At 41.3% G+C, this 13996-nt stretch overlaps 1 protein-coding gene across 2 annotated transcripts in view; it reads right to left on the reverse strand.

Moving 5' to 3' along the window:
- Positions 1-356: 356 nt before the first annotated feature.
- ATP2A2 (ATPase sarcoplasmic/endoplasmic reticulum Ca2+ transporting 2) overlaps positions 357-13996 on the reverse strand; it is a 44952-nt gene continuing 31312 nt past the window's right edge. The window contains exons 10-21 of one of the 2 annotated variants that reach the window (XR_008973966.1): positions 13816-13918; positions 13136-13267; positions 12922-13044; positions 12533-12751; positions 11017-11352; positions 10546-10766; positions 9496-9698; positions 8620-8705; positions 8326-8459; positions 7152-7269; positions 5480-7032; positions 357-1489 (exon numbers count right to left, since the gene is read on the reverse strand). Coding sequence is in view for 1 of the 2 variants with exons in the window: in XM_057422659.1 (XP_057278642.1) it covers positions 1476-1489; positions 6912-7032; positions 7152-7269; positions 8326-8459; positions 8620-8705; positions 9496-9698; positions 10546-10766; positions 11017-11352; positions 12533-12751; positions 12922-13044; positions 13136-13267; positions 13816-13918 (1810 nt within the window). In the remaining variant the exon portion in view is untranslated. The remainder of the gene's footprint in view (positions 1490-5479; positions 7033-7151; positions 7270-8325; positions 8460-8619; positions 8706-9495; positions 9699-10545; positions 10767-11016; positions 11353-12532; positions 12752-12921; positions 13045-13135; positions 13268-13815; positions 13919-13996) is intronic. The other variant, XM_057422659.1, reaches the window with a different exon arrangement.

Here is a 13996-nt window from a genome sequence, read left to right on the forward strand (position 1 = left end):
CATGTCACCTCATTTAGATAACGCTGTTTGCTGCTGGTTAAGAGGCATTACTTTGACGTTAAAGCACATTACTGCAGTTGGCTGAAGCTGTGTGGGTAGAGAGGCTCCCTTGCCTCTTACTCCAAACTAAACTCAGCTTGGAAACTTACAGACTCCTGCCCTGTGAGTGGCTGGCAGAAGGGCCCGTGGTTTGGAAAGCAGCAGTGTAGAAGTACTCCGAGTAGGTTACTCATGATTTGCACTGCAGCAAACACATTTGGTTCATCTTCCTTTTGCCTACGGAAGGGGGAAGAGACTGAACAAGTGCTTCATGCTGGGGCAATTTAGAAGATAGAAAAGGACAAAAGAAGTGAAGATGGAGTTGGGAAAGAATCGTTTATTTTGAGTTTCTCAGAGGGATTTTACAAACAATGGAGCAGTTTAAAAAAATCGAGTGATCAAAGTACTTGACAGTGTCCCTTAAACACACACACAAGCCCCCGGACAGAGGAAATCACACCAGCGAGGAGGTCAATACTGCCGGAAGAGCAGCTGGCATCTGCATAGTTCTAGGAGGAAAGATTGCAATGTGTTGGTGCTATAGTGAGTGTCATCCTGGCCTTAATATAAGAGAGCGCTGAAGTATGAACAAATGTACCTGCAGAAAACAAAGTGCATAAAATAACACGCAAAGTACGGCTGGTCGAAGAGGTTTATTTACCTGATACAAATGAAACCGGGTGTGATGCTTCTTACTGTCAGCATGGAAAGAGACAACTGATCTTATTTACAGCTTCTAAAGGTCGCACATGCAGGTGTGGTCACTGGTTAAAGTCGGTTGTTGCCGTTTTAGATAGATGCATCACGACAGTTTGTATTGCACCAACATCTGTCTTACTGCCTTAGATTTAAATAAGTTACATTACAGTGCAAAAGAGGTCCATTTGCACACATGATAAAAAGAAAAAGCCAAAGTTCTGAACTGGAGGCTTATGGTTTAACATTCACCTGTAAGTTACTTCCCAATGGATTTTATAAATAGGATAGCATTGTACATAAGCTGTTCTAGAGTAGTACGGTTGGGATGATACAATACAGAGAAAGATTTGGCTACGATCGAAGGCATGCATTATTTTGATATTGTACATTGTATAAACTGACATTTTACATATAGAAATATGGGAAAATTGGCTGACAGCTCCACAATTCCTTGTTCAAGGATAACCCAACTCTTCTCCATGCAGCACAGAACCCAAACTCCTCTGGAGACAGAGTTTCCCATTCGGTTTGCTAGATATTGCACGGTTGTACATCTGTAATAATGAAGTCCTAATGGTACCACACATTTCTTCCACAGAGAAACACAATGAGTTTTGTTTTAGGGAAAGCAAAGAATCTTTACACAATACATGCAGAAGGTTTGGTAGATGTGTTGCTAAAAACACATGCACGCAACAAAACAACCTTACATTTCTGCAAAATTGTTTAGGAAGCGATTACTCCAGTATTGCTGAAAAGGAAAGAAAGAAAAGGCATCAGTTAATGAAAGGATGAATGCTCAGTATCATCATACAAGCAAGACTAAGATCAACAGTGACAGAAGAAAGAATGTTAAGTTTGATAACTGGCTGCCCTGGCATTGGAGGGACACTCTCAGGTTACTTTGTTCTTAAAGCCCAGGACTCTGGATTATGGCTCAGCAGCGCTGAGTGCAGCAGAGCTCCCTTTCGCATCAGCAAAGCCAGTGCTTCCTATGTAAGACCTCAGTGAAACAGAATTAAGACATGTTTAGACAGCTTTTGCCTTTCTCTGCCTGACCAATGGCAACACACAAGCCTCACTTGTTAAGTTTTATACTACAAGGTTTGAGCTCAAGTTCTTAAGAACTCGAAAGGGTGGTTTCTATTCAAGGCATTATATCCAAGCTTGGCCACAAAGTGACCTAACAATGTCCCTTTTCCAAGTAATGCAGCTTATTCTGGGAAGCAGTAGGAAAGCTTTGAAGAAGTCATTAAACTACACGGATTAATGTGTAGGCAAAGGGTAGAGTACAACGTAATAAAGCTACTACTGTACTTTACCCCCGAGTACAGCGCACGGTTAGCCTTGCGTCTTGGAGAGAAGAGTACTCAATTGCCTACAACTTGATGGTGGCTCTTCAAAACCCTGCTGCAACACTACGCAATTTAGGCTCTCCTGCTAAGATTTGGGAATGCATATTAATGTAATTAAGGATGTAATTAGCAGAGATTAGGGAAACAGTTAATGGTTAGAAGTGCAAAAAAAGTAAACAAGACAGGTGCAAGAGACAGACAGCTTTGGATCAGTTTTACCTCCCTTCATCTCAGCAAATTCAACCATCTTTAAGCTGTTTAGCGGGTATATCCTGTGCATCAGCTGTGTTCTTGGAACAGAGACAGAGGACTGCTGTACTGCATTCTATCATCCCATTAAAAACTCATTTTCTTTCCACTGCCCTTCCCTAAAATAGCCTCCCTACAAACATAAGCCTGGTAGCATTCTGACAAACTCATATATATTTTCCTGCAGCCTCTTTCATCCTTATTTATTTGTAATAATGCTTTAGGGAACTAAGTATGAACTATTTTTATTGCTTGGAAAGCAGCAAAAAGGAGCCGCTCGCTGCGTAGCTCACAAGCAGCACTTTGAATCACAGCTGAAAGCAGAGAGGGCCTGAGGCACTATAAAGATAAAACCCCCTGTCTAAAATTGCCTGCCTGCAGCTGCCTGACCCTTTTCTTTGCTCTGGACCAGGCTACAGAACACTGAGGTCAGGAGGAGCTGCTCTGGTACCAAACCCTGCTGGTTTCCCAGCATAAGCTGGTATCCTTCCTGGTGTTCTTGACATAAGGTAGCATTAATCCCATGATTGATGCTAGCCTTACACACCTCTCACACTAGAAAGTAAGTGGCGATACGTGAGGACACTAAGGAGTCCTGGAGACAGTGGAGATGGAGAAGCTGTGAGATGAGAGCAGAGGGAAACAAAGTATAAAGCTGCTTTCAAAAAGATGGGCCCAGAGATAAGGCCTGGGTAACTTTATAGTTATTTCTGCTTAAATAAGTGCTTCCATTGATACAGTCACAGGGTTAACATGTTCAGAAAGGAGTTGCCTATTTCCATCCCCAGATGACCCTAGTACAGTGAGGAGGTTGGAAAGGAGATGTGTAGGGAACAAGGAAACTGAGAGTTTCAACTCCAAGATGCTGGCAAGTCAGTTTGTCCTAAATGGACAAGAACTCCCTTCCTGGCTTCTCCAGATGAAAGGACTGACAGCTAAGGAATGATCTACAGGATCTACACCATTAAGAATCAGCATTTTAATGCACACATTTTCTTGCAGTGCATTAATAACCTTGCACTGGTTTTCTATAGTTTCTGTAACTGAGCAGCACTGCCTCATGCTATTCCCATGCCAGAAGCACACACAAGAACCTCCCTCAGCCTCCTCAGCTGAGAAGGGTTAAGACCAGACCCACAGCTCCAAGATGCCAGACAAGGAAGCTTCCAGCAGATGCTGATTTCACTGCCTTAAGAGGAAGCTCATGGTAGGTCTTAACATTTGGCCAGTCCAGCCCACACAAGGCTGTTACTTACTACGCAGTGGCAGCACTTGGAAAGCAGAAGCACTGAAAGCATAGCAACAGCTACCACTGAACCCAAGGTAAATAAGAGCTGATCTTAAGGAACCCTATTGCTCCATTTCTACAGGAACATTTGGACAGCAAGACTGGGAGAAATAAGAGACAAACAAGGTAGATGACAAGTGCTTGGGCTCTCAGGAGCCCCTTATAAAACCCAACTATTCTCATAACCTCAGGAGCCTGTAGGATGAATGCCACTCCATTCACCCAACCATCATCCAGCTTTCAAAGGCAAACTCCAAGGAACACAAGATCCTAATGGAAGCACTCCCAAGACAGGAGAAATGAGTGAGCTGTCAGATATCCACACGGAAATCCATGACACAAGCAGCAAGATTCATCTTCAACACAGACAGATCTCCAATAAAGAAGTTGAAGACTGAATTCTACCATCAACAGTCATTTTCCTCTTCAGCGTCTTAGAGACAGAGGAAAAGAGGGTGTAGAGCAGGATTATTCAGCATAATACACAGGGATAGGATCGTACAAGCAGAATCCTTCATGGTGACAGGAAGACAGATAACTTTAAAAAGCTCTGGAGGTTCACTCAGAACCAGTGTTCAAAGAGTCTGTGGCCTTCCTGCCCTGAAAAATGTTCATCAATAACATTGGGAGCACACAGAACTAACTTGCTAGTTCTTTGTTTCCAACAAATCACATACTTGTGATTTAGAATTCCTTGAGATCAAAATAGGTACATGACCTACTATTTTCTGTTGCAAGAAACAGGGACAAGTCTCATACTGCTCACTTATTATCAATACAGCCAATGGCTGGTGCTGGCCATTGGTTTTGTGGTATGCAAAACCTTAGCATGCCAAAAAGACATGTTCTTCCACGCTAAAGAGGGCCTTCAACAGGATTTAAATGCTTACAGTTTGGCAACACACCTACAACATCATCAGGTCCAGCTCCTCTGAGTCACTTCAGCATCAACTTCAACAAGTCAAAGTCTATAATATAAACAGTGAGTATTCACAATGCAGTGGGATTTCAGACAGGGCCTGTGTATCCTGAGGTTAGTATCTGTATTTGAAAGCCTGAAACCTAGAGAATTATCTGTGCTCACTGGATTCCAGCTGGCACAGATGGAACATAGCTTTTAACTATTGTTGTCCTCTGTGAGGAATCAGAAAGCTGTTTGAATGTGGTTATTCAGGCAGATGAGCCAGCACAAGATAACACAGCACCCGCTACTCTAACAAAGACATAATGACCCCAGTCTGATTCTCAAAGACTCTCCTGTTAAGCTGAGACTGTTCTTCTGTCTCTTCAGATGACCACTGTAAAAAGTGTTCCCACTCATGGGAAATAAGCTGGTTTTGCAAAGAGGAGTACCTGCACTTTGAGCACTGCAGACAGCAGAGAGTAAAGAAGGGTACAGTCAGCTCGGAGCAGCATCCCCTACTGCAGAGCAGGAAAAAGCTTTGGAGTAAACCAGCACCTGACCACAAGTACCAGAGTGTTTTGGACACTGAACATACACATTAACAGCTGTCAGTGTCTTAAGTTACAGATTTGTTCAGTATTATCTCAAACTTAAGACCAAAAGCTGTAAGATCTTGGGGCACTGAGGCTCCTGGGTGCTATAAAACAAGCCCCTAAAATGCACTAAACCCAAAAGCAAACGCTTTGCCTTTGGAATCAGTAATTTTTGAGCTTCAGAGCACAAAACAAGAGTCTGAAGTGGTGATAATAATGTAGCACAGCAGAGGTTGACAAAACACAGCATGGGAATGAAGGAAATTACTATTTATTCTTCAACACGTATACAGCATATGCTATTTTACAGCAAGTCACCACTGGCATGGTGAAATGGGAAAGAAATACTCACTTTAGTCGATGAAAGTTGGAAGGCATTGGAGAAAAACACCACAGTTAGGACTGTTAATGACTTACATGTTGCTGGTACAGGACTGAATTTGAGAACATGCTTTAACATTTACCGTCATAATGAAGGTGGTTAGTGCCACATTAAAATAAAAATAGTTCTATACAATATGTTCAATTTGGTCATGTGCTATTTACAGATTTTACAAAACACACACACGAGCTTCGTTACTTCAAGTCGGGCTAACAACAGGCCAGCAGAGTAACTCCATGTATACAGCTGATCATTAGTGCCCTAAAGTGTAGGAAAAGCCAATTTCTAGCTATGCAGTGCAAGTTATTTTTCCAGGTCTCATTAAAAGTTGTGATCTTAAAGGGGAGGGGGGAAACGAAGAAGAAAGGATCTGACACAGGTAAATAAAGTATTAAAACCCAACTTAACCCCTCTTTTGAATTAAAACAGATTGTGGTTGTTAAAAAGGCCTGGTTTAGATTTAGGTAAACAGAAGTAGCCCTCCCTATCCCTGCATAATGGGCAACGCTGGCAAAATAAGGTCCGTTACAATAAAATACAATAGACAAATAAATAACCTTAGAAAAAAAACAACCCTATGCGTGTGGAGAGGATGGAAGAACCCCGCAGGCTGCACCTGGAATGGTGTTTTCTGCACGAGCAAGGTTAGGCATACCTCATACAGAAAGTGGTGTAAACAAGGACAGTCAAGAACCAAGAGTGAGGGGGGGGTAACAGAGAAGAAATCCTGCCCGAGGTAGCAGCACTCTCTACCCAGTGCAGAAAGTTCTGCTTCGGAAGCAAACCTGACTTTATGACAACTTAAGTTTGGATGATCATGCAGAAGACAAACAGTTACATGCTTGTTTAGTTTTAAGACGACACACATTCATTCCCTAAAATCTGCTGCCAATTTAGTTTGATAGTGTCCGCTGGCTCAAACAACATCACCTCTTTTGTTTTTTGTACACAATGAATAGACTATTGAACAGAACACTGTACATGCTTTCATCTACAAAAAAATATTTGCATAAAATAGTGTTAGTTCTCTGTACATGTCAATGGACACTTGAACTGTGTATAAAAGAGGAATATATTGCCCCCACTGAAGTCAGAAAAAAAGCAAACAAACAAACAGAATCTAGATTATGAAACCTCCATCACCGGCAAATATGTTCATGTGAAAATTCAGCAGAAATAGACAGTTGCTCTAAACAATAAAAAAATTAAGTTAAACTTTTTCTCTTTGAATGTAAAACTTGTCATCGTGTCAGTCAAGACCAAAACATATCACTAAAGTTAGTGTCTGTGCTGTAAAGCCAGATAACCAAGGGCATAGTAATGAACACAAACGGCCAGGAAACTCCTTCGGTGCATGCTGACAAAGAACACTCTTTGGTGGCAGGCCGCACACTATCTTTACCAGGTTCCAGGTAGTTACGGGCCACATATTTAAGTGTTTCATCCAGCAGAATGACAGGTAGGGAGATTTTCAATACCATCAGCCATTGTGTCACGTTCAGAGGTGTGATCTGGAAGATAATCTGAAAGGAAAGCCAAGCATTACATCTGTTCTCCCTTCTCCATCCCTCGCCTTAAGCTGTAGACAAGTTCTTGCTCTGTCCCCAAGAATCAGGGATGGGTGTAAGACAAGTGCACTTACTGGAAGAGGTTCCACATAAAGGATAAGGAAGTGGAGTGACATGGACAAGCAAATGGCGCCCACCAGCCAGATGTTTTCCCATGGGGGCATCCGCATCAAGGACTGGTTTTCTGATAGACTGCAACAGAAACACGGTACAGACGTGTCCATAAGACACTAACAGGAAATGCAATACATCAGAAAACTAGCTGGAAGGAAAAGCAGCATGGCAAGTCACAGTTATCCCAGTCATGAAAGAAAGAAAGATACGGTTTATAGATATGTTGCAACTTTAAGCTCCCTTGGAAGGCTGCTCAGCAAAGCAGACCTAGTTCAGCCTCGCATTTGTTTCTTAAAGCTTTTATGTTCCCCTCATTCCTGATCTAGTCTGTGTTTTTCACTATGATGCTGACATCCTCTCCATGAGAGGGATAAGGGAAAGATGGGCACAGCAGCGCATGACAGAACTCTCCCCAGTTTACTGTACGCCTGGGGACCTACTGCACCCACTTCTGAAGTTCACTTCAAGACTGGCTATACAGAGAGACAAGGACTTGCATCCTCTTAATGCCTGTCCTTTCCTTCTGCTCTTCAGATTCCATTTGCATTTAGGCTACACTGTATTAAAGGCCGCGATCCAGAACATCAGATGTAGAGCAACATCCCATTATGTAGGGCTACCTCAGTAACTTTACAGTATTTAAAGTTTATTTGTTTTTAAATTAACTGACCTCTAAGCTATTTGAAGAAAAATACCCTTGACATTGTGCTATTAAGTGGTTTCCATTTATAATCTAATATTAATTGGCTAAACCCACACTCCCTTAGGGAAGGAAAAACTATTTTCCATATCTTCAGCATTCTTATTTTAGTTCTCCTTGATATCACTTTATACCAACATAGGAGGGATAATCTGATTGATTAAGCTTAGATTAGAAATAATGGAAAATATTTCAGTTGCTCATGCTTAGTGAAATACCAGAGTGAATTGGCAGACTTAAAAATATACCTTATGATAACAGATCTCAAGTGTTATCCCAGAGAGTCATTTTGTTTGCACTACAGGATTCAGAAAGGAAACGTGACTCATTCTTCATTAGCTGAGCTGTCCATAGGCTAGCAATCAAACTGCACAAAAAGCAGGGTTTTGGATAAGCTGTGCAGAAGCTTTGCTCTGCCACTTGGACATACAAACCTGTTGAGAGCATTGCACATCTCTATGGTGACAAGTACGGAAAGAGCCATTGTCATTGGATAGGGAGACTCAAAAACCACACAGTCGACACCAAAGAAGTCTGGATTGTCCTCTTTGCACTGCAGAAAATGGCTCTAGAACAGGAGAACAGGAAGTCACTTTCACATCTCACTGACTTGTCTCATGATATAAATTTCTGCAACCTATTGTTTTGCTACAGTCATTGCAATAACCAGTATGAAAACAAGCATGTACCTCCCCTCTCCCCCCAAAGATATTAAACTGAGCAAATACCAGCTGGTAGAAGGAAACTCTTGGACCACCATCAGCAGCAATAAACCACCAAGCAGCAGCACCCACTGTGGCAGCACCAACATAACCTTCAAGAAAGCAAAGTGCTGTTATCAGTATTGTGACCTGTGTGAGAGACAAGATCTCCTCTGCCACACTTGAACTGCTACCTCAAGACCTCCAGTACTGTAAAAGAAATAGACTGTAATTCATCTATTGTAACTCATCTATCTCCTGCGGAAGAAATCTGCTCCACCAGTTGTAAATTACATAACCATTAAATACTCTCCTAATATCTGTTTATGGAAGCTGACAGCTAGAACAGTTAAGGCAAACAAGAACAGCACTTGGGAGTAATCAACCTGCAATTTTTCTTCCTTCCTCTCAGAACTCAACATGTCTGTACTTACACTAACTAACACTAAGGTTTGCCTTAAGATCTATCAAGTCAGATAGGAAAATTAAGGTCATAACTTCTGGCATGAAGACAGGGTGCATTATCTATCCATATAGATACTTATTCTAGCTTTAAAGCACTACAGCTGTATTTAAGGTTTAAATCTACATCCACAAATTGATACTCCTTTATTTTCCCCCATTACAGCCAGCAAACCGGTTGTGTTCTACTCAAGCACAAAAATGACAGTTGTCATTTTCAGGTTTAGGAGTAGTTCTTCATAGGACCTCAACAGCTAATGCAGATACACATTCAGTAATGGCTAGTCTTGGTTCTTCGCTCCCAATCCCACAACATGCTTGTCTTCCTAAGGCTGATTTCAGCACACAAGGAGATCAGACAAACTGCTTTCAAGTGGATCTCAAAAAAACCCCCACAAAACCTGCCTAAATTTACTTAAGAAAAAGGCTATTACTACTTACATCCGATAGCTAGGTAACGGAAGAAGAGCCATCCACTGATCAGTGGCTCTTTAGGGTTGCGTGGTGGCTTATTCATGATATCAAGATCGGGAGGATTAAAGCCCAGAGCAGTAGCAGGGAGACCATCCGTCACAAGGTTTACCCATAACAGTTGGACAGGAATTAGAGCTTCAGGAAAGCCCAGGGCAGCAGTCAAGAAGATACTATAAAAAAACCCACCAGTTACAAGCTTATTCTTGTGCCACTAAAGAAGTGCTTTTAATTCTTAAGCCTAAGCCTGTAGCATCACTTCTCTCAAATCGAGTTATCCATTTAATACCACAAGCTGAATATTCACATTCAGAAAACTGGAAACTAAACAGCATTTTAGCTCAAGTGACTTAAGCTTCATATATCTAGATCACTGCCAGTCTCTGCAAACATTTAATCAGCATGTAACTTGCATGGCTTTGAGCCTGTGTGAATAAATAGAACAGAAACAGAGGCTGCAGCAAAAGCCATATGAAGGACAGCTTTGAAGTTTACAAGAAACAAGGCAAGACAATCGCAAGACATCTTCACTCTGGGATGTAAGAAAGTATGCTTTGATATAAACTGTTAGGAGATCAGTATTTACATTCTGTTCCCAGAAATGCATTCTGTGGCATTGGGTCATTACTCCTTCCAAAGACACAGAAAACATGTTCTTCTGTAACTTGAGGTTAAACAAGCATCTATGTTATATCTGCTCCTAAGTTAGCTGAAATACCAGATCTTTTCATTTTTAAGGTTATTATTTGCCTATTCTAGAGTATTACTCCAATCACAGAAATAATTCTGAAGCATTTGGTCACTAACTGAACTAGAGTATTATATGCAATGTCAATCTTTTGTGGTATGCCAAGTCTCCAGTCAAGACTAGTCTGAAGTACAGAGACTTCCACACAATCATAATGATCAATGACCTGGAGAACCTGTTTCTCTGGTTTTAGCGAGAAATACTGGAAGTGAGTAACTAACAAAGAGTCCATCATCACTACTGCAGGTCAAACAAAAACATTTCCAACCTACCAAACAACTTCTCCAACATTGGAGGAGATCAGGTAACGGATGAACTGCTTCATGTTGTTATAAATGGCACGTCCTTCTTCCACAGCAGCTACAATAGTTGAGAAATTGTCATCTGCTAAAACCATTTCAGAAGCAGTTTTAGCTACTGCAGTACCAGAGCCCATAGCAATTCCAATTTCTGCTTTCTTCAATGCGGGGGCATCATTGACACCATCACCAGTCTAGAACAAGAATTTAAAGTTGAAAGAAGAAATAAGGTGGGCACTTACATACAGGACCAGAAAGGAATTTTGCACTGGCTACGGTTCTGAACCTTTAAAAAAAAAATCACTTAAGGGCAGAACTATTCTGAGGCTTTGCGTTCAGGGAAACATAAAAAACAAGTGTTTTCCAAAGTAAGAAATTGGGTTGAAAAGGCATAATTTGGGTGTAAACAGCGTGTGCCTTACAAACAAGAGTTCAGTTACTTACCATAGCTGTAATCTCATCAAAAGACTGAAGAAACTCAACAATTTTGGATTTGTGGGAAGGCTCTACCCGAGCAAAGCAACGGGCATGGTGGCAAGCATCTCTCTGGGCAGCAAGTGAGAGCTCATCGAACTCACGACCAGTAAAGGCTTTTGTAGAAACATCTTCATCTTCCACAAAGATACCAATGCGACGGCAAATAGCCACTGCTGTGCCTTTGTTATCACCAGTAATCATGATAACTCGAATGCCAGCTTGTTTGCACAGCTTTATAGATGAAGCTACTTCAATTCTTGGGGGATCCAGCATACCCACGCAGCCAACAAAGGTCAAGTTGGTCTGAAACAGAAGAACACCAGGTTTTAGGAGACTTCTCATCTGACAGTAGTGAAACAATCATTCTGCTTGCTAAGTATCTCTCAGTGTAGTCGTTTGTTTCCATTCCTCATCCACAATATTCTGTGGTTCTACCTCAAGCAATTAAGACAGAGGTCTGTCGTGTTGCCATTTGGCCAAAACCAGTGTATTATGAATGATATTCCTGCTCTGGTGTCTTTCCTTCCTCCTGAAAGGGCTACTTCACAATGTTCCCTGTTTCACCATCCTGAGAGCACTTTGGCTCTGACACTGACATCAGACAGCTGGAGAAGAACTGAGAAATAACAGATCTATACACGCATTAAAAGGAGATAAATAAGAATTGAATGGTTTTGGAATCACAATGCTACACAATACCATCTGCCCGATGAGCATATGGGATAACACAGTTAATTCTCAGAGCACAGCCACAGCCTGAAGTGGGATCCTACCCTTACAAACATATCTTGCTTCAAACACACTTCTTGTGTTTTTGAAATGTGCTCTAGTTGTCAGGCCTGCAAACTCAACCTGCAAGCAGTCAAGACTCTCTTTTTTGTAATCAGTGCCAGGAGCACAGAACACAAGCCAAAAGCTCTCACGTAACTGTTGTCATTCCCCCCCCCCCCCCCCCCGCCTAAATCCTAGATACAGATTTCATTGGAAAATTACAGAACAGCTAAGATGATTATCATGGACCACGCTTTAGCAGCTGACAGTATGGAGGCAGGGAAGTGAGCTTAACCCTCAGAGCACAAAATGACAAGTATGTTTCATCACAAAATACCCAAAGAGGTCTTGCAGTTGAGCAACGTCAAACTGAAAACCAGTAAAGCTGACACCACAATGCAATTTGTGCAATATTTTCAGAGTTTAAGGTGTTCTGATCCCAAGGACCCTATGTATGCACATAAAATAATCCAATTTGCAGCTAGCTGTCTAACTGCATCAAGAACACAGTTTCTTCAAAGTCATGTCTAGTCTGTTATCAAACTGAGCAGTCCCTTGTCAAATATGGTTAACTATTGTGCCTGGTATCAAAAATACTCAAAGAGAAAACTCTCAGATGTAACTTCCTCAAGAAGTAATCAGATGTAAGGAGTCTCCAATTCTTCAGTTTGAAAGAAAGAGAATGACTAAAAGGATATTTTACTAAACTTACCTCATAGTTAATGAAATTTGAGGAGTCCTCAAGATTCATTTCCTCTTTTTTGGGTGGACTGTCATGAGTAGCCAGAGCCAAGCAACGCAATGTGTCTCTACCAGTTCCCCATTCTCTAATAACAGACATTATTTTCTGCTTAATTCCTGAGGTTAATGGTATTTTAGCATTTCCAACACGGACGTGCGTGCATCTGTCAATTACACCTTCAGGAGCACCCTGCAGAGGCAAAAAAAAGTCATTTAGCTTAATAAGTCCCTTTCTATTATAACATCTGCTCAAATTACAAAGTCCTTGCTTCACCTTCAAGCTGCAGTTGTGCCATAACTTAGTATTGTGCTACCTCTGCAGCCATTCCATAACTACACTTTCCTATGTGAGGAACTGACCTTAACAAACATCTTGCTCATGGATGTGCGGCTTGGTTTGTTCGGTGTGCAATAGACAGACATGGACTTTCTGTCTCTTGAGAATTCCAGAGTGAATTCTTTCTTCATGAGTTGTTTTATCACCTTATAAAGAAAACAGTGCATAAAAATGCAATTAGACAATACCACAACACTCACTCCCCAATGAATTCCAGATAAAAGGAAGAGTACTGACCGAGTTGCAAGCATTTGCACGTTCAATCCTAGAAAGCCCTTTCAAGTCTGTGTCAAACACGTTCATCTTTTCAACCAGACAGGTAAGCGCTGTTTCTGTGGCTTCACCAACTTTTTCATATACTCCCTTAGCCTTTAGTTAAGACAAAGCAAACAAAACCACACAAGTTTACTTTAAACCTCACCTGGAACCTACCAGAGACAAATGCTCAAGTTTCACAATGGAAAAAAAGGCTTAACAAGCCTTACAATGGCTTATGAAACAACCAAAAAATCCCCTAGTTTTAAAAAGCAGCTTTGATGAGCATGATTTGTATGAAGTTTCAAGCCTTCACTTGAGAGTGAAGGCTTCAAATGAGCAGAGAAAGTTGTCAGTACTTTATCATCAAGCATTTAAGTCATTATGAGATACAGCAACCTTAAGAAGACAAGGCAAAGCAAGAAAGCAGCAGTGCATTCTACACACCAGGAGACCTCTACATTTCAGATTACATGTGCTGCCTGGCTTTCATTTTCTCAGTGTTCAAACAAGTTGTTCCCAGAATTAACACTTAAGAGGTCCTAAATACTCTCCCTCTTGACTAGAGGGGGATTTACCACTGAAAGGTAATATGCAGTCAGATGAGAACAAACATTTATCCTTATTCTCACACTCTCCTCTGTTCTAGGATATGTACTTACTTCATTGTAATCCAAAGAGGAATCATTACAGAGCGCACAGATCGTTGCAAGTTCCACAAGGCCATCATACTGGCTACATTTAATAACTTTGTCATCTTTATGCCTTTCCAAAGGAAGAAAAGGGGGAGATTTAAGTTAGTTATTTAGTATTAGCATCTCACCTTTTCCTCCTCTTTAATCC

This window comes from Pezoporus wallicus, unplaced genomic scaffold, assembly GCF_028554395.1.
Source record: "Pezoporus wallicus isolate ANWC-B61680 ecotype Strahan unplaced genomic scaffold, APGP_CSIRO_Pwel_v1 contig_9942, whole genome shotgun sequence".
Classification (NCBI taxonomy): domain Eukaryota; kingdom Metazoa; phylum Chordata; class Aves; order Psittaciformes; family Psittacidae; genus Pezoporus; species Pezoporus wallicus.